Source organism: Pongo abelii, chromosome 17, assembly GCF_028885655.2.
Source record: "Pongo abelii isolate AG06213 chromosome 17, NHGRI_mPonAbe1-v2.0_pri, whole genome shotgun sequence".
In the NCBI taxonomy this organism is placed as follows: Eukaryota; Metazoa; Chordata; class Mammalia; order Primates; family Hominidae; genus Pongo; species Pongo abelii.
This window is the reverse complement of record NC_072002.2, coordinates 32,056,144-32,081,109: the sequence shown is the minus strand read 5'-3', so window position 1 is coordinate 32,081,109 and position 24,966 is coordinate 32,056,144. Positions and strand designations below refer to the sequence as shown.

Here is a 24,966-nt window from a genome sequence, read left to right as displayed (position 1 = left end):
TCTTGAACTCCTAGACTCAAGCAATCCTCCTGCCTCAGCCTTCCAAAGTGCTGGGATTACAGGTGTGAGCTACCGCACCCAACAGAAAAACTTCACCCTGACGATTTTCCTAGAATGGTGTGTGTTTTGTGTATGTGTGTGTGTGTGTGGTGCTGGGGTTGGGGAAGACAAAACTTTCTAAAACAGCTGCTGCTGGGATACTGACCCTCAGCAAACCCCTCAGGAAGTGGCAAATTCCACAGCTGGCAGTTCTCTGAGCTTAGAATGAGGCTTCTTTTGTACCTTTTATTCTTAGCTGTGGGCCCTTAGTCTCCAGTTCTGGCAGGAGGCATCTCACACCATCTTATCACACGTAATTGTCACATTATGTTCAATTGCCTTGTGTATCTTATTAATAGAATTGGCTTGACTGTGTGGTAAGCCACCAGATGTGCAGTGGCAGTGTAATTTCACACTCCTGAACCTGGTTGAGCTCAAACGACTTATCTGATCATGTTGAAAGGTACTGCTTTCACCAAAAGGAATTTAAATCAGAAGATGTGGCATAAGACGCATTAAGAAAGAAGCACCAAGAAGCCACCCAACCTAGCAGCAAAACAGCAGGAATTTGAGAAACAGTGTCGGGGAAGAGGACAGATGTGAAAACTGTTTATTCATACAGAGGAGGTTCCAAGCCACAAGGCGCCCGTCAAAAAGCACATCACTTCTGTAACAACACACGAGACACAGCCGTGGCTTCACAGCTGCAGCAAATCCCAACTTGCCCCACAACACATTCGTCTGCCCTCTGACCATCATTCAATGTCCCTCCAACTTTATTCAAGTCTTCTCCTTAAAACTGTTTCCTAATCTTCATGCTATGAATGGTATTTTCTTAACACATAATTTTGTAGATAAAGAAAAACAATTAAAGTGTCATTAGTTGGTGATTTTTTATATGAGTGAAAGATCTGACATTATTTTCCCCTCAAGCCAGAAAATAATAGGGAGGAGAAAGCATGAAGACATCTCATCCTTAACCCAAACCATTCACACCCAAGTCGCACAGGCCGGCTGGCTCTCCTCGCACCTCCGGTCACTTGGCCTTCTTGCCACCTTTCAGGGACTCCAAGGCAGCCATCCTCGCCTCCTCCTCTGGGATGAACACGCTGACGGTGAAGTCGCTGGTCTCCGAGCCATACTTGTTCTTCACAACCAGCCCGTATTTGCCCGAGTCGGCGGTGCTCACGCCGTTGATGGTGAAGTACGCGGTCTTCCCGGCCTCGAACTTGAGGTTGCAGTGGTCGTCTGAGGCCAGGGCCTTCTCGTTCTTCAACCACGAGACCTCCGGGGGTGGGTCTCCCCACACATTGCAAGTGAGATTAAGGGCCTGCAAGACATTTTATGGGAGAGAAGAAGATAAATTAGATATAACAGACACACTGTCAACAATCTTGCCGGCTGGTGGCTTGGCATGATCAAAGGGAGGATAAGTAAAAGCCTCCCGGACCAGGGTTTAAAGTAGTTCTGTGTATGCAACTGTGTGAGTTACAGTTTGAAATAACATCTGAGGGGATCTCCTCAAGGCCTTTTAATGCTCCTCAAGGCCTTTTAATGCTCCTCAAGGCCTTTATATGCTTTCTGGCTTCTGGAATGCTTATTATCAAAAACACACGAAAGAGTTTACGTCTATTCCCCATTTTTACTTTCTCTTTCATAAACATATAGATGCCTTTTGCTCTATTGTGGCATTTTGGGTTCTGTCTCGGTAGAGGAATCTCATTGCTGTAATTGCCACCTGCTCACTTTTGCATTTCATTTGCGTCAAAGAGCCGGGCAGCAGAATCACGGCAGTTGCTTCAGATAATGTTACTAATTTTCAAATTCCATCACCCTTATTTTACTTCTCTCATCAAACCCCATCCAATCTGCTGCAGTTGCAGTGGTACCCTACCAAAACGTATTCCTAAAGAAAATATTCCCATCTGTGCCAAAACCTTATTCTAAAAGATCGATATTCTAGGTATATATGTAGATATAAGGTCTACAGTTTTACTTTACCTTACTTTTTTTAATTGAAAAAGATTTAGATAATTGTAAATTCACATGCAGTTGTAAGAAATAATAAAGAGATCCATAAGAAATAATAAAGAGATCTGGTATGCTGTCTACCCAGCTTCCCCATTGGTAACATTTTACAAAACTATAGTAGAATGTCATAACCAGTATATTGACATTGATGCAATCCACTGACCTTATTTAGATTTCTCTAATATTACTGGTGCTTATTTGTGTTTGTGTGTGTTACATTCTATTCAATTTACAGAATATTTTCGTCACCACAAGAACCCCTTGCGTTGTCCTTTTATAACCACACCCACCTCTCCCCTCCAACTTGCAACCTCTATTCCTAATCTCTGGCAACCACTCATCTGTTTTCCATTTCTGAAATTTTGTCAGGTCAAAGATATTATATAAATAGAATCATGCACTATATAACCTTTCAGAATAACCTTTGTAACTCAGCATAATTATTTCCAGATTCATCCAAGGTGCTGCATGTATCGACAGTTTATCCCTTGTTATTGCTGAATAGAATGTCATACTATGTTTATGCCCGTCAAGGTCATCTGAGCTTTTTCCAGTTTTAACTATGATGCACTAGGTTGCTATGAACATTTGTGTACAGGTTTTTATGTCAGCATAAGTTGTCATTTCTTTGGGATAAATGCCTAGGGATACAATTGCTGGAATGTATGATAAATGCATGTTTCATTTTTTTCTTTTTTTTTTTTAATTAAAAAAATAGAGAATAGAGATGAGGTCTCATTATGTTGACCAGGCTGGTCTCAAACTCCTGGTCTCAAGCAATCTTCCCATCGTGGCCTCCCAAAGTGCTGGGATTATAGGCATGAGCCACCACACCCAGCCCATGTTTTCTTTTTTTTTTTTCCAGAAATTGCCAAATGGTTTTTCTGAGTCGCTGTACAATTTTGGCTTACATTCCCACCAGAATATACAAGTGATTCAGTTTCTCCACAGCCTCCCCACCATTTGTTGTTGTACACCAGCCCACCCAGCTACTATTCTTTATTACAGCAATTCTGATAGGTGTGGTGTGATATTTCATTGTGGTTTTAATGTTCACTTGCCTGGCGGTTAATAATGTTGAATTTACTTCACATTTTAAAATTCCATTCTTGTATTTTTCTCTTACTAAAATCCAGACGTGATAAGGAAAGAACTAGGGCTCACAATGTACAGAGAAAGAACACCCGTCTACATATCTTTCTAAAGGGTCTTACATGATTATTTGTTACCCCTTTTGCAGGTGTATCATTTAAAATTGGATAGATTAAGAAATCTGTTTTTCTCCCATCACTAATTAATATTTCTTACTGAATTATCCTACAAATACATTTCAGTCAAAAAAAGAGGAGTCCAATTATTATCCTTAAACTTAATGAGCAGATTAGGTATATGCTTTTGGAAACTGTGATTACTTGTAGTTAAAACTTTTAACAAAATCAAACAAAAAGTCCCAAACACCCCCTAACAGTCTAGTGGTTAGGAAAAAAAAATGCAAAAAAGAAAAAACAAAACTCCCAAACACCTTAGGCATCATGGAAAACTCTTATCCACACTTCAGATTTGGGTTCTGCATTACACAGTACTTTCATATACATTCTCTTTCTTAATTCTCAGTACGACCTAGAGAGTCATATATTTTTAACCTTATTAGGTGAGGAAAATGGAAAAGAGAGTTGAAGAACAAAAGAACCCCTGCAGTGGCTGAGCTTAAAATCAACTGTGATCATATTTTCCAACCATGAGGAAACGCAGTTGAATGAAACCCACTTCTTGCTAAAGCATTTCCACATGCCTTGCTTTGTTACCCGAATTCCAATCACCCACTGTATGTCTTCACTGCCCTTTGAAGTGGAAAATTTGTTCCACTACAAATATCTCTATCCCTAGGACTGGTATGTTAAACTTGTTTTAATTTATTTTCCATTTATTTTTTGTAGACAGTGTCTCACTGTGTTGTCCAGGCTTTAGTGAAGTGGTATGATGTCATGACTCACTGCAGCTTTGACCTCCCGGGCTCAGGCGATCCTCCCATCTCAGCCTCCAGAGTAGCTAAGACTACAGGTGTGCACCACCACACCCAGCTGACTTTTAAAAATTATTTTTGTAGAGACGGGGTCTCATTATGTTGCCCAGGCTAGTTTGAACTCCTGGGCGTAAGCAATCCTCCTGCCTTGGCCTCCCAAAGTGCTGGTTTACAGGCATGAGCCACTGCACCCAGTGGCTGTAAACTTTTTAATGAAACATAAAGATAAAAAAAACGAATCCAGGTTAGAAATTATGTTGGTTCACTCAGACTGTATCTAGTTAAATGAAAGTAAGGAAGGCCTTATTTGGCATCTTTATCTTACAGGGGCTCTTCGGAAAATGCACAGTACTTATTGGGGACAAGTTTCAGGGATTTACCTGATGCCAAATTTACAACGTTGTAATCTCTTGGAAAGATTATTATAGAAACAGGTTACATCAGTTTAAAACCACATGGAAAGAAACCAGAGGTGCATGTTCTTTGTGCGTATGTGTGTGTGTGTGTGTGCGCGCGCATGCGTGTGCGTGTGTGTGTTTGTATGACAGGGTGTCTGTCACCTGGGCTGGAGTGATCTTGGCTCACTGCAACCTCCGCCTCCTGGGCTCAAGCGGTCCTCCCACTCAGACTCCCGAGTAGCTGGGACTACAGGTGTGCACCACTACACTTGGCTAATTTTTGTATTTTTTGTAGAGATGGGGTTTCGCCGTGTTGCCCAGGCTGGTCTCAAACTCCTGGGCTCAAGTGATCTACGCGCCTTGGCCTCCCAAAGTGTTGAGATTACAGGCGTGAGCCACTGTGCCCAGCCTAGGGGCACATGCTCTCAGGAGCCCCTGGAGTTCTGTCACAGGGGGAAAAAATTAATAAAAAAAGAAAGAAAGAAGCCCGTTTTCAACAGAACTAGAGCCTATAGAAATTTTCATATTCCACTCTGTTGGAGGTAATTTCTTTCTTCAATTTTATTTGTCATAGAGTTCACACAGAACATGTTCAGTTTCTCATAATTTTAAAGGGTGACTCTTGAAAGATACTAAGTGGTCTACATATGTCTATTAGAGACAAACTTTTATCCCGATGCTTGACCTATAAAACGTTAAGATGATTGGAAAACCGACTGATTTTTTTGAGATGGAGTCTCACTCTGTTGCCTGGGCTGGAGTGCAGTGGCATGATCTCGGCTCACTGTAACCTCCACCTCCCAGGTTCAAGCAACTCTCCTGCCTCAGCCTACCAAATAGCTGGGATTACAGGCACCTGCCACCACACCCAGCTAATTTTTGTATTTTTAATAAAGATGGGGTTTCACCATGTTGGCCAGGCTGGTCTTGAACTCCTGACCTCAGGTGATCTGCCCGCCTCGGCCTTCCAAAGTGCTGGGATTACAGGCATGAGCCACTGTGCCCGGCCAGAAAACCGACTGATATTTAACCTTGCGTTTGGTTACTCTGGTCAAGTATAAGCAGCTATGGAATAAGATGAAGGTGGTGGGCTGTTAAGTGTATCTTAAAAGAAGGAACAAAGTCTGGGGTGCTGGAACCCGTTCGTAGTGCAGAAGGAGCAGGCACAGGCAGGCTCCATGCTTACCTTCCCCTCCTGGATGGTGACCACGTCTGGGAGACCTCCCAACACCCGGGCACGATCTGCAAGCAGAGGCATTTTGGGTTAATCACTGCAGTGGCAAAGCCAGCGGTCATACTCACAAAACCACCCAGGAAGCTACATTTCCAATTTAGTTTCCTTCTCCTGATAGTTCTTTTATACAGTTTTCAACATGCAAAAGAAGAAAATGATACAGGGATTCAGGAATTTTTTTTTTTTTTTTTTTTTTTTGAGACAGAGTCTCACTCTGTCACCAGGCTGGAATGCAATGGTGGGATCTCGGCTCACTGCAACCTCTGCCCACTGGGTTCAAGCGATTCTCCTGCCTCAGCCTCCCAAGTAGCTGGGATTATAGGCACCTGCCACCGTGCCCAGCTAATTTTTGTATTTTTAGTAGAGATGGGGTTTTGCCATGTTGGCCAGGCTGGTGTGGAACTCCTGACCTCGTGATCCATCCACCTCAGCCTCTGAAAATGCTGGGATTACAGCAGGCGTGAGCCACCACACCCGGCTTTTTGTTTTGTTTTGTTTTTTGTTTTTTGTTTTTGAGACAGAGTCTCGCTCTGTCACCCAGGGTGGAATGCAGTGGCGCAATCTCGGCTCACTGCAACTTCCGCCTCCCAGGTTCAAGTGATTCTCCTGCCTCAGCCTCCTGAGTATCTGGGATTACAGGCATGTACCACCACGCCTGGCTAATTTTTGTATTCTTAGTAGAGACAGGATTTCACCATGTTGGCCAGGCTGGTCTTGAACTCTGGACCTCAAGTGATCTGCCCGCCTCTGCCTCCCAAATTGCTGGGATTACAGGTGTGAGCCACCATGCCTGGCTGGATTCAGGATTTTAATCCTTCTTCACCGTCATATTGTGTGTGTGTGTGGGGAGGTGGGGGTGCCTGTATCTGTATCTAAAATACCAGTGTGTGATAGCTTTGCCATATCAAGACTTGCTCTATCATTTTCATGGCTATTTTCAGCCCTGGCCCTTCTGCAGCTTAGTAGGGCTAAGCTCAAGGAAGTAGAACAGATCTCTATGGACAGCCTCCAAGCACAGCTTGGCCTCTTTTATGGGTTTCCATATGATGAGAAAAGGTTGCATAATGGAAGGGCTATATGCTAGGGAGATTGGAGGCTCATGCAGATGTAAGCATTTTTTTTTTCTTTTTTTTTTTAAGAGACAGGGTCTTATGTTACCCAGGCTGGTCTTGAACTCCTGGGCTCAAGCCATCATCCTGCCTTGGCTTCCCAAAGTGTTAGGATTATAGGCACAAGCCACCAGGCCTGGCCATAAGCTTTCTTTGAAGCCTTCTCTAGAGAGCGCCCCTTTCTTGTCTCCTGGTAGTTCTTGGTAGTGCCATGCAGGCCACTGTCTATGGCTGTGAGTATAAAGGCCCGCAGGTGAGGGGACAAGGCACAGGATGGGTGCTGGGATCCTGGGCTGGTGCCCTCAGCCAAGCTATATGCTCTGGGCATGACTGCCTCAGCCCCTGGAAAGGGCACCTTCCTGTCATTCACTCAAAGGTGTTCTCTCTGGCACGAACACAGTAGCCACCTCCCTCTCATTTTTCGGCCTGCTTTCATTAATGTGTGAACCTTGACTTCCCTGTCTACAATTCCCTTCTCCACTAAGTGAGGCTAAAGCTTTGCTTTTGGTGAAACATGACAGCATTCTACTGCTCATTCCATCATGCCAGCTGTAAGCCTAACCCTTCTTCTGGTTTCCTGTGTGACATGCTGTGTGATACTGGGCCAGTCACTTCACTGTGTTGGCCTCAAGTCTCCTAATTTGTAGAATGGGGGACAGGGGTTGCATTAGACCTGGGGATACTATGATTATTTCTGAATAATGCCTTTTAACCAATCGAATGTTGCCTTTTCCAATACTACCTATGGCTTGCCTGGGCATGCCCACATGTGCACTGGGGGAAAGTGGGGGATCCACCAGGAATTTGCACCTTATGCAGGGGAGGGGCCTGGCCTCTTCAGCTCATCCACGGTAGCCCTGGTATTCAATTGTGAGGGGGGAAACCTGCTTGGAGAACCCCTCTCTTTGCCGAGAGCTTTCCTTTCGCTTAATAAATTTTGCCTGCCTCACCCTTCAATGTGTCCGTGTGTCTAATTTTTCCTGGTCGTGAGACAAGAACCTGGATTTAGCTGAACTAAGGAGCAAAAATCCTGCATCAATTTGAAGTAAGTGTTCCATGGCTTACAAAAGTTTACAAACATGGAGCTAGAAAAGCTCTAAGGTTGCTTTCAGTTCTAAAGAGTTCATGAACTCCTTGCCCACAGAAGAGTTCAAGAATCTGGAAAGACAGAAAACTGCTTGTGGATGTAGGCTTTGCTCAGTACCAAACAAGAATAGCTCCCTCTTGCTCAACACCCCAGCTTCCCCCTTGACCTCTGGTGCCCCAGTACCAGCCTCTGCCCCTTACCCCCAGCTGCAGTCCACATACATAGGGCCTGAGCAGGAGGGGGAAAGTGGAGAAGGGAGTGGAGGGGAGCAGTGCAAGTTTCAGGTTCAAAGTTCAAAGTTGCACCCAGAAGCACATGGAGCCCTGTGGGGAAGGATGACTTCCCTTCTTGCTCCTTCTCCCTGTCCCCTTCACATCCAGCTCGGGTGGACTCTACCATTTTAGCCTGTAACAATTTTAAAATTCTGGCTCCCACTCGGACAAAGAAGCTGAATTAGTATTATGGATTAGTCAGTGACTCCTAAGATCCTGTAAGGCTGAGTTCTTCTAAAAATCTGTGAATGTGAAACAAACAGCTCACAGAAATACTGCAGTGTGTTTCTGGGTACACATGCAGACTTGACAGATTGGTGTTGCTTTGCTTGGACTGTGTCTAGTTATATGAAAGTAAGGAAGGCCTTATTTGGTAGCTTTTATCTCGCAGGGGCTCCCAGGAAAATGTACAGTATTTGTTGGGGCCAAGTTACAGTGAATTACTTGATATCAAATTTACAATGTTTCTGTTTTCTTTTGTTATTGTTGTTTTGTGTTGTTTTGTTTTTGAGATGGAGTCTCGCTCTGTTGCCCAGGCTGGAGTGCAGTGGCGTGATCTTGGCTCACGGGTTCAAGCGATTCTCCTGCCTCAGCCTCCCAAGTAGCTGGGATTACAGGCACCCGCCACTATGCCTGGCTAATTTTTGTATTTTTTAGTAGAGACGGGGTTTTGCCATGTTGGCCAGACTGGTCTTGAACTCCTGACCTCAGGTGATCCGCCCACCTCGGCCTCCCAAAGTGCTAGGATTGCAGGCGTGAGCCACCATGCCTGGCCCTTACAATGTTTCTTGTTGCTTCTTTTCTCCAATATATACATATTTTTATGAAACACTGTACCTGCAAGTGACTAACAACCTATTGTATGATTTGCAGCCAAGAGGTTTCTCAGGATGTCTGGGTTGTAGCTCAAGTCAAGGGTAGGGTGACATTCTTTACAATGTAACCTGAGACCTTCTTTTCATAGATATTCTTACTCAAAAGACTAAAATGAAAACATATGTAGAACACCTAAGATTTAAAAAAGAAAAAAACCACTTCCACTGTCCTCCATCTGTAGTTATAATAGCAAAATAAAATTATCTTTTGAATCTATCCCAGGAGTACTTGTGAAAATGGTTTACTTACTTTTCTCGGCAATGGCAGCTTGTCTGTGGTTGAGAGAAACGAACAAACAGACAAAGAAGAATTTTGTGTTAGTGTTACTTCAAAGTAGCTAAACTTGACGACATTTTCATTGCCTCAGAAACATTTTGCTGTTCAATATAACAGTGGGAAGTGCTGCTTCTACTGTACTTTCTGAAATAAAAGGTTCCTTCTAACACTCAGAGGGGCGAGCAGCATGCAAGCTTCCCAGGAAATTAGTGCATGCAAGTGGCATTTGCTAGGACAAGGGACTTACTTCAACCTCTGGAATTCAGCATAGGCCTCGTCGTATGCTTTAAAAGAAAAAAGAAAAGTTAGAATTTTTTCACCCAGAATTGATGACACACAGGGGCGATTAAAATTCACAACTGGAGATCACTGTGATCGGTCCAGACATGACTAAACCGACTTTGATTAAGACTGTGCTTATGTGTTCACTCCACAGCTTAATGTACTTAACAAGGCCAGGAAATACTTTGTAGGCAGAAAATATGAAATAGTAGATTTTAGAAGCTTTCAACTCAGCAAGAGGGCTTCAGCCCCTCAAACGGAAAGGCAAAGATTAACTCCAACAAAGAAAAAATGGGAATAAAAGTCTGTTTCTTTTCTTTTTTTGAGACGGAGTCTTGCTGTGCCCAGGCTGGAGTGCAGTGGTGCAATCTTGGCTCACTGCAACCTCCACCTCCCAGGTACAAGCGATTCTCCTGCCTCAGCCTCTCAAGTAGCTGGGGCCACTCAAGTAGCATGTGCAACCACACCCAGTTAATTTTTGTGTTTTTAGTAGATACGGGGTTTCACCATTTTGGGCAGGCTGGTCTCAAACTCCTGACCTTAAGTGATCTGCCCGCCTCGGCCTCCCAAAGTGCTGGGATTACAGGCATGAGCCACTGAGCCCAGCCATAAAAGTCTGTTTCAAAGAAAAGCTGGTTGTTTAAACATCCTGAGTGTCAAACAAAAACGAAAACAAAAACTTTCTCTTATTAAATTATCCCAGACATCAGAGCCTCCTAGATAGGCAGTTAACTCTCTTTCTGTTATGCTGTCTGGTCTGTTTGGGCAAAAAAGCACAATGAGTTACTGTAATCACAGAGGGTGCTGGTGCTTGCCTGAAGCAATGTTTCTTATGCCATGATGGAGAGGGGATGAAAGGCAAGTGGGACAACAAAATGAGATCTATATAGTTCTCAAATAATTTTTTTCTGTGTCTGCAGAGTAAGCCACTTTGATTAAAGATTCAAGCAAAATGGCAGCTTTTTTTTTTTTTTTTTTTTGTGACGGAGTTCTGTCACCAGGCTGGAGTGCAGTGGCCTCCCCAGTTCAAGGGATTCTTCTGCCTCAGCCTCCTGAGTAGCTGGGACTTCAGGCGCCCGCCACCATGCCCAGCTAATTTTTGTATTTGTCGTAGAGACGGGGTTTCACCATGTTGGCCAGGATGGTCTCGATCTCCTGACCTCGTGATCCACCCGCTTTGGCCTCCCAAACTGCTGGGATTACAGGCGTAAGCCACCGCTCCCAGCCTTGTTTCTTTTTTTTTTTCAAGAGACAGGGTCTTGCTGTTGCCCAGGCTGGAGTGCAGTAGTGCAATCATAGCTTGAGGTAGCCTCGAACTCCTGGGCTCACGTGATCCTCTTACCTCTGCTTCTCGAGTAGCTGGGACTATAGATGTGTGCCACCACACCTAGCTATTCTTAATTTTTTTTTATTTTGTAGAGACAGGGTTTTGCTATGTTGTCCAGGCTGGTCTTGAACTCCTGGGCTCAATCGATCCTCCTGCCTCAGTCTCTCAAAATGTTGAGATGACAGCTGTAAGCCACCATGTCTGGCAGGTTGCTTCATTTTGAAATCCCTCTCACCTCATTTTTAATCTCCTCAGTGGTCTAGGAATCATATTTTAAGTCTAGAGAATGCTTAGATAATACTAGTTTATTCCCTCATGTTACAGATGGGAAAAATAAGTATAAAGCTAGGCTTAAGGTTGCTAGTCCTGATTTTTTCTCATCTGTAAAATGAAGGGTAGACCAGTTAGGCGGATCCAGGCTGAGGTTAGTGCTTCCTCTTGTCCCCACACCACTCTGAGAGAGAGATGGGAATGGCCGAGCCAATCTGTGCTTGGTGGCAGTGGCAATGCTGGTAGGACAATCTACAGCCTTTTCCTTAAAAGGGATTTCAGAGTGGGGTAGTTAAATAAGCTTTGGTGGACCAGAGAGTAAAAATAAAACTTAAAAAAATTAAAAATTTTCCACCCACTGACCGCCTCCCTTTTTCTATTGTGTTTCACATTGTCAGATGGAGTGTGGAATAAATCCCCTGTCACTGTGTGCTTGGGATGCAGGCAAAGTGTGTCCTAGAAAGTCTGCGTCCCTCTGGAGCAGCTGCTCCCATTACTGAAAGGTCCTGCAGTGAGTCTTTCTAGTCGCCGTGAATGGGTGAGGTGAAGACAAGGGGATTCAGCACCAAAAACACTCAAAGCAGGGCTGAAGGACTATGCTCTAAATGATGAATCTGCTCTCTGAGGTTGAAAAAACCTGAGTTACTGCATATTGAGGTTATATATATATATTTTTTTGAGACAGAGTCTCGCTCTGTAGCCCAGGCTGGAGTACAGTGGCGTGATCTCAAGTCACTGCAACCTCCACCACATGGGTTCAAACGATTCTCCTGCCTCAGCCTCCTGAGTAGCTGGGACTTCAGGCGGCCGCCACCATGCCCAGCTAATTTTTGTATTTTTAGTAGAGACGGGGTTTCACCATGTTGGCCAGGCTGGTGTTGAACTCCTGACCTCAGGTGATCCACCTGCCTCAGCCTCCCAAAGCGCTAGGATTACAGGCATGAGCCACCATGCCCACCTGAGATTGTATTTTAAAACAAAGTAGAGGAAAAGTTAGTCCACAGTTGTCTTTATTAACTTTAATACAGTATAGACTATTTTTATTTTTTATTTTTTTAGAGACAGAATCTTGCTCTGTTGCCCAGGCTGGAGTGCAGTAGTGTGATCTTGGCTCACAGCAGCCTCAACCTCCAGGGCCCAAGTGATCATCCTAGCTCAGCCTCCTGAGTAGTAGGGATTACAGGCATATGCTACCACACTTGGCTATTTCTTAAAATTTTATATTTGACGAGCTGGGGCCTCACTGTGTTGCCCAGACTGGTCTTAAATTCCTGGCCTCAAGTGATCATCCCATCTTGGCCTCCCAAAGTGCTAGGATTAAAGGCCACCATGCCGGCAGACTATTTTATTTTAGTAAGAAAGAATAAGATGAAGAGTATAGTTCTGGGAAAGGGATAAATGGTCCAGTATTTTTTTAACTTTTTGCTTATAAGTGAGCATTTTTTATTATTTATTTATTTTTATAGAGATGGGGTGTCGCTGTGTTGCTCCAGGCTGGCTGGTCTTGAACTCCTGGGCTCAACTGATTCTCCTGCCTCCCACAGTAGCTGGGACTACAGGTGTGCGCCACTTTACCCAGCTATTTTTTTTTTTTTTTTTAGAGATGAGATTTTACTCTGTTGCCCAGGCTGGTCTTGAACTCCTGACTTCAAGTCATCCTCCTGCCTTGGCCTCTCAAGGTGTTGGGATTACAGGCATGAGCCACCATGACCAACTCCCTTCATTCCTTTTAAAAGGCTCATTCATCTAGAGTAAATTTGAATCTGCAAAATATCTGTTTACCTTGTCCAGAGAGATCCACTGTCTTCTGATGTCCAGTTTTGCCATCAAAGAGCTCCATGACGTACTTCCCTTTGTCATTCGGGGTGGGCTCATTGATTTGTAGCCAGATCTGCTCTCCAGTGACCCCGGTCTTAACTCTGTCTGAGTACCTAATGGCGGTCCCACTGTGAAAATCGAAGAAAACTTCCTTAGCGTTTGCTTCCATCCAGGGCTGATCTTTACTCTGTCTCTTATTGAAGCTCTTGCCATAACGTTTTGTAGGCTTTCAAAAAACGAGGGATCTGTATATGTTATTCTTCTGCTTCAGAAAAATTATGGGCCATGACACACAGAACTGGGATTCCAAGGCCCAAGGTGTGACAGTCTGAATATTTACTTATTAATAACTCCTCATAGCAGTCTGAGGCCCAGTGCAAATCACAATACTAATACTTCTCAGTGGTATTAATTATCTTTGTTTTTGTTTGGGTTTATTTGTAGGACTAGGGTAATCTATAAAGCTAAAAGGCCAAACTACATACTATTTTACTGCATATTTCATCTAGATAATCTATGGCTATAAATCAGATTTTACAAGCTAGTCCAAAAATACACTTACGGAGGCTCACCTGTGCCTGATATCTATTGACATATGTTGTTACAAAGCTATTTAAAACAGATAAATATGCACTTGGTAGTAGAGCCAAGAGTGAATGAAAAGCAGAGTTGCCGCCAACACGAATGAGCCACGTTCTCTGTCCCGGGATGTGAGTTTCTCAGAATTCTACAGTAGGTCATGAGTAGACCCATGCAATATATTCTCTGCAAGAGAATATTAGGAAATACAGCCCTTTGTTTTGTGATTTTGGTGTAGAAATGCTACAGATATAGACGAACTAAGAGAAAGCTAGGTAGATGTACTTTTAATTATGTTAAAAGAAACTATATGAAGAAGTTATTAGAAGTGAGGAAATGTTTAAAAAGTGGTATACAAAATGACGTTAAAAAGTGATATACAAAATGACGTTATTATAGTAATCATCATGCATAGAAAAAAGGCTAGCAGGAAGTATCCTAAAATGTTCATATTATGGCTGGTAAAACTATGGATACTATTGTATTATAGTTTTTTCTAATTTATATTATTATAAATGTATTTTCTGAAACAAGCATGTCTTACGTCTGTCGTAATAAACAAAATGAACTTTGGAAAACATAGAAAAACAAATTTTCTGGCTGGTCACGGTGGCTCACACCTGTAATCCCAGCACTTTGGGAAGCTGAGGCAGGCAGATCACCTGAGGTCAGGAGTTCCAGACCAGCCTGACCAACACGGTGAAACCCTGTCTCTACTAAAAACACAAATATTAGCTGGGCATGGTGGCACGTGCCTGTAGTCCCAGCTACTCAGGAGGCTGAAGCAGGAGAATTGCTTGAACCCGGGAGGTGGAGGTTGCAATGAACCGAGGTCACGCCATTGCACTCCAGCCTGGGTGACAAAGTGAGGCTCCATCTCAAAAAAAAAAAATTCCTACCTAAAAGCTTTTAGCTTTCAAATATTTAGCATTTTTAATAATATTAGATTTTTAAAATAACATTATTTATCTAAAAAGATATTAAAAATAAAGATGCCAGAAAATGTAAAGAAAGCCATCTGTACCCCATAGATTTTAGCCTGAGCAATAGATGTGTCTTAGAGAGTTAAACAGGCCTGGGCGTGGTGGCTCACGCCTGTAATCCCAGTACTTTGGGAGGCCGAGGCAGGTGGATCACGAGGTCAGGAGTTCGAAACCAGCCTGGCCAGAATGGTGAAACCTCGTCTTTACTAAAAATACAAAAATTAGCTGGGCATGGTGGCACAAGCTTGTAATCCCATCTACTTGGGAAGCTGAGGCAGGAGAATTGCTTGACCCTGGGAGGCAGAGGTTGCAGTGAGCCGCGATCACGCCACTGCACTCCAGCCTGGGTGACAGAGTGAGACTCCGTCTCAAAAAAAAAAAAAAAGAGAGAGTTAAACAGAAAGATTGTCCTCTGCTTTGCTATAATAAATCTGTTTTAAATCTTTAATCTCTGGGTAACATGGATAAGGGTAACTTACATCTGTAATGTGCTTCCGATGGAATAGGTACTATTGGTCCTATTTTATATAAGAGAAAACTGAGATTCAGAAAATTAAATGACCTGCCTAAGATCATAAGGGAAGATAGGAGCAAAGTGAAGACTAAAATCCGTTTCAAGGGTTTTTTTTCCCTCTATGCCACATACAGACAGCAAAGACCATCCTTATCCCTGAATGTCATAGGTACACGGAAACACAACAGACACAAGTGGTTGACTAGACCAAATAATTAAGATGCTTATGCTTTGCTGGTCTAATAGCAATTTCCTCAAAACATACTTTCAGTGTTCTCATTTTTGAACAAGTAATTCTTTTAGAGAAGATATAAAGCTTTTTGATTGATGATTCAATGAATTTTACTTCTCTCATTCTTCAGACTGATATATTAGAATGTCCTAGATGCCACAGAGGAATTTCCTGGAATTTGATCTATTTTAGCTTATAATTACTTTCCTAAAATGTATTCTGAAAGAAACAGAACAAAGGAATAAGCCCCAAGCATTCTATACTGGAATTTTACTAATTCTCATTTTTATGACTCAGGAAATAATAAATCATCATACTAACGAAAACACTGTTTTATATAACAGTAAAGTCATCTTAAAGAAAACACAAATGGCTGCTTTGGGGGACCTGGCTCTGGCTAACTGTTCAATCTAGCCCAGTGATCCCCAACCTTTTTGGCACCAGGGACCGGTTTCATGGAAGACAATTTTTCCACAGACCAGGTTGGGGGAGGGTTTTGGGATGACTCAAGCGCATAACATTTATCATCAGATTCTCGTAAGGAGCGCACAGCCTAGATCCCTCGCATGCGCAGTTCACAACAGGGTTCTCGCTCCTATGAGAATCCAGTGCCGCAGCTGATCTGACAGGAGGCGGAGCTCAGGCAGTCATGCTCGCTCCCTCGCCCACCACTCACCTCCTGTTACACGGCCCATTTCCTAGTAGGCCACGGACTGGTACCGGTCCATGGCCTGGGGTTTGGGTATCTCTAATCTAGACTTCACGCAGTTGGAATCCAGTGGCGGGTAGTACCATGATGAACCAGGCTCTGGAGCCAGGCTGCCTAGGCTCAGCCTTGACCTACCTCTTAGCTGTGTGACCTTAGGCAGGTCACCTCCCCGAGCCCTAGCTTCTTCATCCCTCAAGTGAGGAGCACCTATCATGTAGAATGGTGAATGTGAAATGAATTCACATATGTAAAGGGCTTTGAGCAGTGCCCCCCATACTGTCAATGCCACTGAGGGTACAGTGTAAGGAAACTTATTATCTGCACCCTCCTGGGGATGCCATGTGACCTTCTTCTCAGTGGGGCTCCTAGGAACATTTGCAATTTGGAACATTTGCATCCTGAGGTTGGACTGAATGTGGCTACATTCCATCGGATTATCTATGCCAGGCCTCCGTTCTCGTTCAGCTCAGGATATTTCAAGGAAGCACAGAGGTTAAGGACACTGTCAAGAGTGTAAATGGGAGGCCTGGTTTGATTTGGAAACTGATTTCAGCTCTTGGAATCCCAGAAGTGAACTTGAATAGAGTCCCTGTATAACTGCACAGAGGTTCAAACTCACCTTCCCCAAAGTCACATTGAGATCTCCAAAGCCTTCTTGAGAGTGGACCAGAAACATGCTAATGTCTCACTCTGCCAGATGCTATAACAACAACAATAATCTTGGGCACTCGTTGGATTAGGCTTCTTTGGTGAATGCCCATTCATTCATATCATGGGAAATTAGGTGCCTCCTGGTGCACACTGCTTCATTTCTGTTCCAGACCACAGATGTGTTAACCGTGTGTATAGACAGAAAGGTAAGAATGTGGCTCCAGATGCCTGGCACAGCAGAGAGAGCCCAAGCATGACTGTCTGGAGGTGGAGGCTGCATTATAGAGATGTCTGTGAATTATGGTACTTCTTAAATCACAAAGAAAGATGTACTGTAACTATGACTGGCCTCAGCACGTACATGTTGAGGGAAAGAGCTAACCTCACAGTAACAGAATGCCTTGGATGTTTCTCTCCTGGGCTCACCAATGTCAGACTTGAGAATTAAGAAGACTCCTTACTTGAGAAGAACAGAAAAATTTTTTCCCTATCCTCCCCTCTTCCAGTGGGGAAAGAATTTCTTTTTCTTTCTTTCTTTTCTTTTTTCTTTTTCTTTTCTTTCTTTTTTTTTTTTTTTTGAGACAGTGTCTCACTCTGACACCCAGGCTGGAGTGCAGTGGTGCAATCTCGGCTCACTGCAACATCCGCCTCCTGGGTTCAAGCAATTCTCATGCCTCAGCCTCCCCAGTAGCTGGGATTACAGGTGTCCACCACCATGCCCAGCTCATTTTTTTTTTGTATTTTTAGTATAGACAGGGTTTCACCATGTTGGCCAGGCTGGTCTCGAACTCCTGACCTCAAATGATCCACCTGCCTTGGCCTCCCAAAGTGCTGGGATTACAGGTGTGAGCCACCCCGCCTGGCAGGGAAATAATTTCTACACAACAAGTAGGTTCCCATTTACTTACTTGTGGGACCAGTTAACTTTCAAATCCTCCACATAGTAAGTTACAAAAGAGTACAGTCGGATGCCCTCAGCTGTGCTCTGGATTTTCAGGTCTGTAGCAGACAAAGCTGAAAGAAGAAAATAGCATATTTCATGCATCTGCATGCCCCTCCTGGCAGGAGGATCATAAAGCATTGTCATGGCATGAAATGTTTGACTCACCTATTTTTTTGCATACTTCCGTCATCAGTTCCTTAAAGGCTGTGGAGAGAGATTCAGAGCCAAAACTTTAGCATAAACATTCTCAATGTAAGGTTAAATCTCAAATTCTTAGCTCTCAAAAATTCCCTTTCTGGATGAAAGGAAATGGAAACAAGGTGAATTTGCTGACCCACTGATAATGAGTATTCTTTGAGGAAATAGCTCAATTTTATCAGGTTTTAAAAGATCCCTGGTTATTTTGATTTTTTTTCCCTTGAATTCTTTGTAACAATTGCCATATTTACATTCTAGAGTAAGGGCCACAAGAGATTTCTAGGAAGGTCCTTGGCTTTGGGATTCTCTTTCTTCTTAATTCCCAGGAAGCCTTAGTTTACATTAGAGGACATTTTCTTATCTGTGTCATCGATTCATAATGAATTAACCATGGAGGTCTCCTGGCCTTCGTCAGCCTGATAATGCTTTTTGCCAGTAAACACATTTAGCTCCACTTCCACCCAAAGTAGGAAGGTGAAATTAGTCAGACTTCTGCTGTTTGTTAGCAATATTATTTTTAAAATCTTGTTCAGGAACAAAATTGTAAGTTTGGGGGTCCCATGTAGATTTTCATCATCATGATATATTTGTCCTTAGTAGTCTCTGAAAAATGGAATTTGCTTTCTTGCTGTGCTAACAACTGCAAGGCTTCACATTTCATATATAAATCTTGCTTGCTACCTTTAGAGTGGACTATTTTTTGTCATGCTTCTCACAGAAGTTTTTGAGCCTGGAACATTTTTATAGAGTTGAAACAAAAATGATTTAAATTGAAAACAGATCCCTTGTGGACTCTGGACTATAAATTCTCTAAGGATCAAAAATACACTCCTGATTTCGAAGATGACTAGAAGTGAGGTATTTTTGAATAAAACAGTTCAGTCTGTTGGAATTTCAATTAAGCCAAAATCTGTGGACAAAAAAAAATCAGCATGATTTCAATCATCAGCTCGGCCTCAATCATCATTCTGGTAAGCTGTATGCAGAAACACACAAGACAGACCCCAGCAGTTGGTGGACTGACCTTCATCCACAAGCTTCAGTCTGCTCTTATCTTTTCCTCGGTCATCTTTCAGGATAACTTCATAAATCCCAGCATCTTTCTTGGAAAACTAAGGGGGAATAGATATACCACATTGCACCTTTCATAGCCCCAGGGCATGGTATCTGTGATTTTTCTTCTGCTTCTTCTGCTGCTGCTTCTTTTTTTTTTTTTTTTTTTTTTTTTTTGAGACAAGGGTCTCACTCTATCAGCCAGGCTGGAGTGCAGACATGTGATTATAGCTCACTGTATCCTTGAACTCCTGGCCTCAAGCCTTGGCCTACCAAAAGCACTGGGATTACAGGTGTGAGCCACTGCACCTCACCTGCTATCTGCATTTTTAAAGGCCCTTGATTTACAGAATTGCCATCAAAACACTCTTTGAACAAGCATCTAACTTGTGAGTGGTGAACCGTTCACAGATGCAGAGATGCACCTCTCCATAATAATTTAGCCAGCGAGCTAGCAGTCCTGACTTTTTACCTTCTAAGGCTGTAATTGATATGAGGCTTAATGTCCTTACCTTTTACTCTGCCTTCATTTATTAAAAACTAGTGATCACTAGTTTTACAGTGATATATTTAAATGCTGTGCTCTTTTAGACAAGAAGTAGATAAAAATCTATCCTTAAATGAATACCATGTCTGATGTCTCTGTACTTTTAGGACCAGGAGGCTTAAGTACAAATGAAGAATGATCCACTTCACTGCCCATATATGGATAAAAGCAACTCAGAAAAGCAAGAGTTGTGGCATTCAGCTGATACTGGTTTGCTACCTAACAAATCCACACACATCACAAGGCTAGAGAAGCTTTTGTGTTTCTACAGCAGTTGGAAGTAAGCTAATATAAATCCCCTGGTCATGAAAGGAATACAGAATCTAGTCACTGTTTTGGGGTAAGATAGAGGGTAGAGAGCTAATATATTACATTTTACATTTATAATCGCCTACCTCTGTTATAAGCAGGGTACAAATACCATCCTTAAAGTCGTGCTTTTCATCCACTGATATCTCCCTCTCATCTTTGTACCACACAATATGAGTCTCCTTCTTAATATTTGCCACCTAGGAGAAAAACCATAATTACTTTTCTTAAAATAAGAAAATGTACTCTTGTGAAGTTGAATAGTTCTTAATGCAGCAAGATATAAAAGAAAAAGCACTGAACGTGGAGTGAGAAGACACAGATTTCTAAAGGAATCAATTGAAAGCTATTTTAATTGAGAAAAGAGTTTAGAATCAAGTGGACACCAATGAATAAACCTAAATCAATAGCATCTCTATTTCCAGCAGTGAAAATTGACTTTAAAATCATGTGGTAGGAAAGAAAAGAGAGAATAGATACATTCATACTGACATACAAACTTAAATGAAAATAGAAATCACAAAACCAAAGGAAGAAAAATTCCATCAGATTAAAATACAGGCTGTGTTACAAAAACAAATGGCTTTATTAAAGGAACAGAATGAGTAAGCACCAATCTATATCTAAAAAGTTAATAAAAGATAAATGAAGCATTGTACATATAAGTGGAGGGGAGGCATGCTAAGTAAATTAATTACTTAGCAATTTGGAGGAGACTCAACTTAGATACACTAATCTTCTCATCATATCATCTATTTCAAATGGACTAAACAACTGCATATGGTTAAAGGGATCTTGAGCTTCATCTACAATGCTTGAATTTTTTTTACAAAGGAGAATATACTCATGTATTTCTTGTATAATTCAAATTGTATGAAAAAGTAAAGACTTCCTACAAATCAAGAAAACCGTCTCAAAGACCCCACTGAATAATGGGTGAAAACTACAGACCATTCCCCAAAGAGAAAATACAACTATAAAACCAACAGACAAAGAAAACGTTGTCTCATTATCGTGACAATATACAGGTTTTAAAATGTGAAACAATTTCAGCAAATAAATAAACATAGGAACCACCCTGGTAACTGTAGTGAAACCACCACACACAATCATTCTTTATGACCCTGGAAACTGGTTCCTGAATTGTAGAAGGTGTGTTACCAGCTGACATTGCTTACGATAAAGATGACCTCAATTGGAAAGCTGCGTCTGGACCCAGAGGACTAGAAATGCACTCCACAGCTTTGGGCTTTGCTGAGTACATTGCTCATGAAATTTGGACACATCCCTTGTGTGGATCTCGGAAGCTCTGTTTAGGCAGTTGTTAGAAAAGATACTAGTTCCTCGGGGCATGAGGTTTTTTTGGGCTTTTTTTTTTTTTTTTTTTTAAAGCCATGGCGCCTTCCTGCACCTGCCCAAAGTGAATCTTGTCTCCTTGCATCTGAGCTTTCTGTTGTCCGGGATGGCAAAGTTCATAGCTCCACATGTGGACTCCTGAGGGAGAGGAAGGTCCCAGTGTGCAAGCTAGGGTTCCTCCTACGTTCTTTTTTTTTTTTTTTTTTTTTGAGACAGAGTCTCACTCTATCGCCCAGGCTGGAGTGCAGTGGCATGATCTCGGCTCACTGCAACCTCAGCCTCCCGGGTTCAAGTGATTCTCCTGCCTCAGCCTCCCAACTAGCTGGGACCACAGGTGCCTGACACCATGCCCAGCTAATTTTTGTATTTTTAGTAGAGATGGGGTTTCACCATGTTGGCCAGGCTGGTCTTGAAGTCCTGACCTCAAGTGATCTGCCTCTTTTGGCCTCCCAAAGTGCTGGGATTACAGGCGTGAGCCACCGCTCCCTGCCCCTCCTACTTTTTTTTTTTTTTTTTAGTAGGCTAGCGCCAAGCAAGACCCATGATACTCCAGTGAGTCTGAATGATTCGCTGCACATACTCCATGAACTGTAATGCGACACGTGAGTGGCTAAATTTACAGGAATTGCCACAGTAATGGAACAAAGAGCTATGGGAAGACAGAGGAAGCGGGAGACCTTCTAGAGATGACTGAGCTGGGCCTGGGAAAGCATTTTGTCAGAGAAGCTGAAAGAATATCATTCCAGGCATTGGAACGACAGCATAAGCACGAACTGTGTGAATATTCACAATCCATTTCCAGGCTGCCCTTGGTTGCTCAGAATCTGGGTATGGGGCTGATTGTCCTGAGGAAGGCCATCACAGGACACAAGAGCTCCTCTGGAGAGGGAAGCAGCAAGCGCAGAAGGCGAGGGATGTGTGGGCTTTTGAAAAGGGATGGCTTATAGGGAGGGGCCATGCAAATGAGGAAGTGAGTGGGGGACAGCACGACAGGGCAGCTGGGATGAGAAAGAAGGTGAGGGCTTCAGCTGCTGCCCGAGAAAGAGTTTTTCAAGCAGCGTTGCCATTTCCTGCGAGGCTAAAACCTAGAATTGATTTTCCTTATATGTATTTCTGATAGACTGCTGTTTCTTTGAGTTTATCAGATCTAGTAGACACCGAGGCACTCGGGTTCTGGCTTTTATCATGACAATTGTGAAATCCAGACCAAATGCCACACCTACGCTTCCACTTGTCCTTGTCAGCCAGCAGGACCTTCATGCTCCAACCTCACCCACCGGTTCCTTACCCACAACATTTCTGATGACTCACTCAGCTACACACCACATGCTAAAGTACAAACTTGTTTAGAATGCTATATAGAATTTTTTTTCCTGAATCTTTCCAAAGTCCTAATAAGACAATTGGTTGTGAGCTGCCAACTCTTTTCCACATGTCTCCCTTGGAGTCAGTGGCACAGCTGGGGAACACCCAGGGGTATTGTTGCACCAGCCTCACAATTTACATAGCAAGGTCCACGAAACGTTGCAGCTGGAGTGATTCTGGAATAGGTCTATGACTTAGAATACAGATTTGGCTTAAAACAAAAACAATGTGAGAGTCTTTGGAGATTACCAATTAGATAAAAGTCTAGGGTGTTACTAACTAGATCATGAGTAGTGACTAGGAATGATCACCTTGCCTTCTCATATTTTATGTCATTTTATTTTAAATCTTTCTTATCAACATTGAACAGTAAATATGTGTCCCACTTATCATTTTGGCTCAGATGGAAGAGATGAAAAATTGAGCTTCCTCTTCTCTACATTCTATTTTATTTCCCTTGAATCAAATATTAAAAATTTATCTACCTCTTACCTTGCATTTCAATAGTACATTACATTCACCGGTCACTTCCCAGCTCAAATACTCAACAAAGTGAGGACCTATAAAATTTTAATGACATTAGCAATTACTCTATTAATCACAAATGCAAAATCAAAGCTCATACTTAAGTCCTAAGGTGATTTACATCTGAAGTCAAATTTTTAAAATTCTAGATTTTGCTTTTAAATATTTTAATGTCTACATATTTAACAGTAAATATTTTTAATTATTTTAATTTACTAGGCATTATTAACATAATCAATAATATTCATTTTAATTTGCTACAGAAATAACCTTGGAATATTTTGTACAAAAAAATTAAAAATTTTCTCTTTATTCACTGCCTATTTTTACCTTGTTTCCTGATCCATTCTTGACGCTGGAATTCAGTTTCTTTCTGGAGCTTTTTGAAAACTACAAATTGAAAAACAAGGAAGTGTGAAATTGAGTTGGGTGGTATAAATGCACATGTCAGCCACTGCACTAAGTGATTTATATTCATTATTGTAACACTCATACATTGTGACAACCCTGCTCATTTTTTATCTTTATAGATGAAGAAATAGGCTTAGGAAGGTTAAATAAATTGTACAAGGTCATAAAGCCAGGAAACAGTGAAATAATATTGGATGTTGCAAATACAGAGATCTGGCCAGCCTTTCCATTGCCTTCATAACTGCCACATTTTAAATCTGGGTGGTAGTAAGTGAGCAGCTGATTTACTACAATCCAGTTACAATGTATGATTAGTAGATTCGGCAGGCACTACTTTTGCATATTTTTCTTCTCAATTTTAGTAATTTACAGTAAGTACACATGGCAAAACAGTCTCGTGGTTTGTTTCTGAGACACATACAGTCTTTGTTGTATTGCAATCTCCCTCACTGGAGAATTTTAGCAATAAACATTTGTTTATATATGAAAGTATTTAAATGCAGTCTTGCCTGTGGGCTAGGGATACATTTGGTGTTCCTTTAAATTAACTTTCATTTCTATGAAATAAAATACCATGTAAAGTATTAACTGAAAACTGTATTTTTTTTTTTTTTTTTGAGACAGGGTCTCACTCTGTTGCCCAGGCTGGAGTGCAGTGGTGTGATCTTGGCTCACTGCAATTTCTGCCTCCCAGGTCAAATGATTCTCATGCCTCAGCCTCCCAAGTAGCTGGGACTACAGGTGCATGCCACCATGCCTGGCTAATTTTTGTATTTTTAGTAGAGGCAGGGTTTCACCATGTTGGCCAGGCTGGTCTTGAACTCCTGACCTCAGGTGATCCACCCGCCTCGGCCTCCCAAAGTGCTGGGATTATAGGCATTAGCCACCGTGCCCAGCTGAAAATTGTATTTTGAACATTAGAATTCAATTAAGAAACAATTCCTACTACCTTTCAAATGACAACTGTTGTGCCATCGAGTATTTAGATTGAAGGGAGTAGCAAAGCCTGCTGGTTAGTGTTCCACGGAATTCTTACCATCTCCAATGAGAACAACAGTAGAATGGTTAGTTGCTTTTCCATCTTGAAGCTGGAAAGTGTACGTTCCCTCATCCTCATCCTGTAGCTTTTCCATGAACATTTCAATGATGCCAGTGTTTCGGTCAATATGCATTTTATATTTCTTCAGTGTGAAAAGAAAATGACAGAGAAATCACTAAGGCAGATATTTTACTTGGATGACAATAAGCTTGATGAAATAAAAATAAACCCCAAAGAACAATAATTTTAGGCTAGATGCAGTGCCTGTTCATGCCTGTAATCCCAGCACTTTGGGAGGCTGAGGTGGGCAGATCACCTGAGGTCAGGAGTTCGAGACCAGCCTGACCAATATGATGAAACCCTGTCTCTACTAAAAACACAAAAATTAGCCTGGTGTGGTGGGATGCGCCTGTAATCCCAGCTACTTGGGAGGCTGAGACAGGAGAATTGCTTGAACCCAGGAGGCAGAGGTTGCAGTGAGCCGAGATCGCACCATTGCACTCCAGCCTG

The 24,966-nt window shown here is 42.3% G+C and overlaps 1 protein-coding gene across 7 annotated transcripts in view; it reads right to left on the bottom strand.

Moving 5' to 3' along the window:
- Positions 1 to 620: 620 nt before the first annotated feature.
- Positions 621 to 24,966, bottom strand: part of MYOM1 (myomesin 1) — a 181,994-nt gene continuing 157,648 nt past the window's right edge. For 6 of the 7 annotated variants that reach the window (XM_024235866.3, XM_063716983.1, XM_054537694.2 and 3 more), the window contains 12 exons: positions 24,454 to 24,598; positions 23,337 to 23,396; positions 22,974 to 23,041; positions 19,847 to 19,960; positions 18,876 to 18,963; positions 17,819 to 17,857; positions 17,619 to 17,724; positions 13,007 to 13,170; positions 9,593 to 9,629; positions 9,319 to 9,341; positions 5,678 to 5,733; positions 621 to 1,369 (listed from right to left, as the gene is read on the bottom strand). In XM_024235866.3, coding sequence (XP_024091634.3) covers positions 1,076 to 1,369; positions 5,678 to 5,733; positions 9,319 to 9,341; positions 9,593 to 9,629; positions 13,007 to 13,170; positions 17,619 to 17,724; positions 17,819 to 17,857; positions 18,876 to 18,963; positions 19,847 to 19,960; positions 22,974 to 23,041; positions 23,337 to 23,396; positions 24,454 to 24,598 — 1,194 coding nt within the window. In that variant the 3' untranslated portion in view covers positions 621 to 1,075. Of the gene's footprint in view, positions 1,370 to 5,677; positions 5,734 to 9,318; positions 9,342 to 9,592; positions 9,630 to 13,006; positions 13,171 to 17,618; positions 17,725 to 17,818; positions 17,858 to 18,875; positions 18,964 to 19,846; positions 19,961 to 22,973; positions 23,042 to 23,336; positions 23,397 to 24,453; positions 24,599 to 24,966 lie in introns of those variants that run through there. The other variant, XM_063716985.1, reaches the window with a different exon arrangement.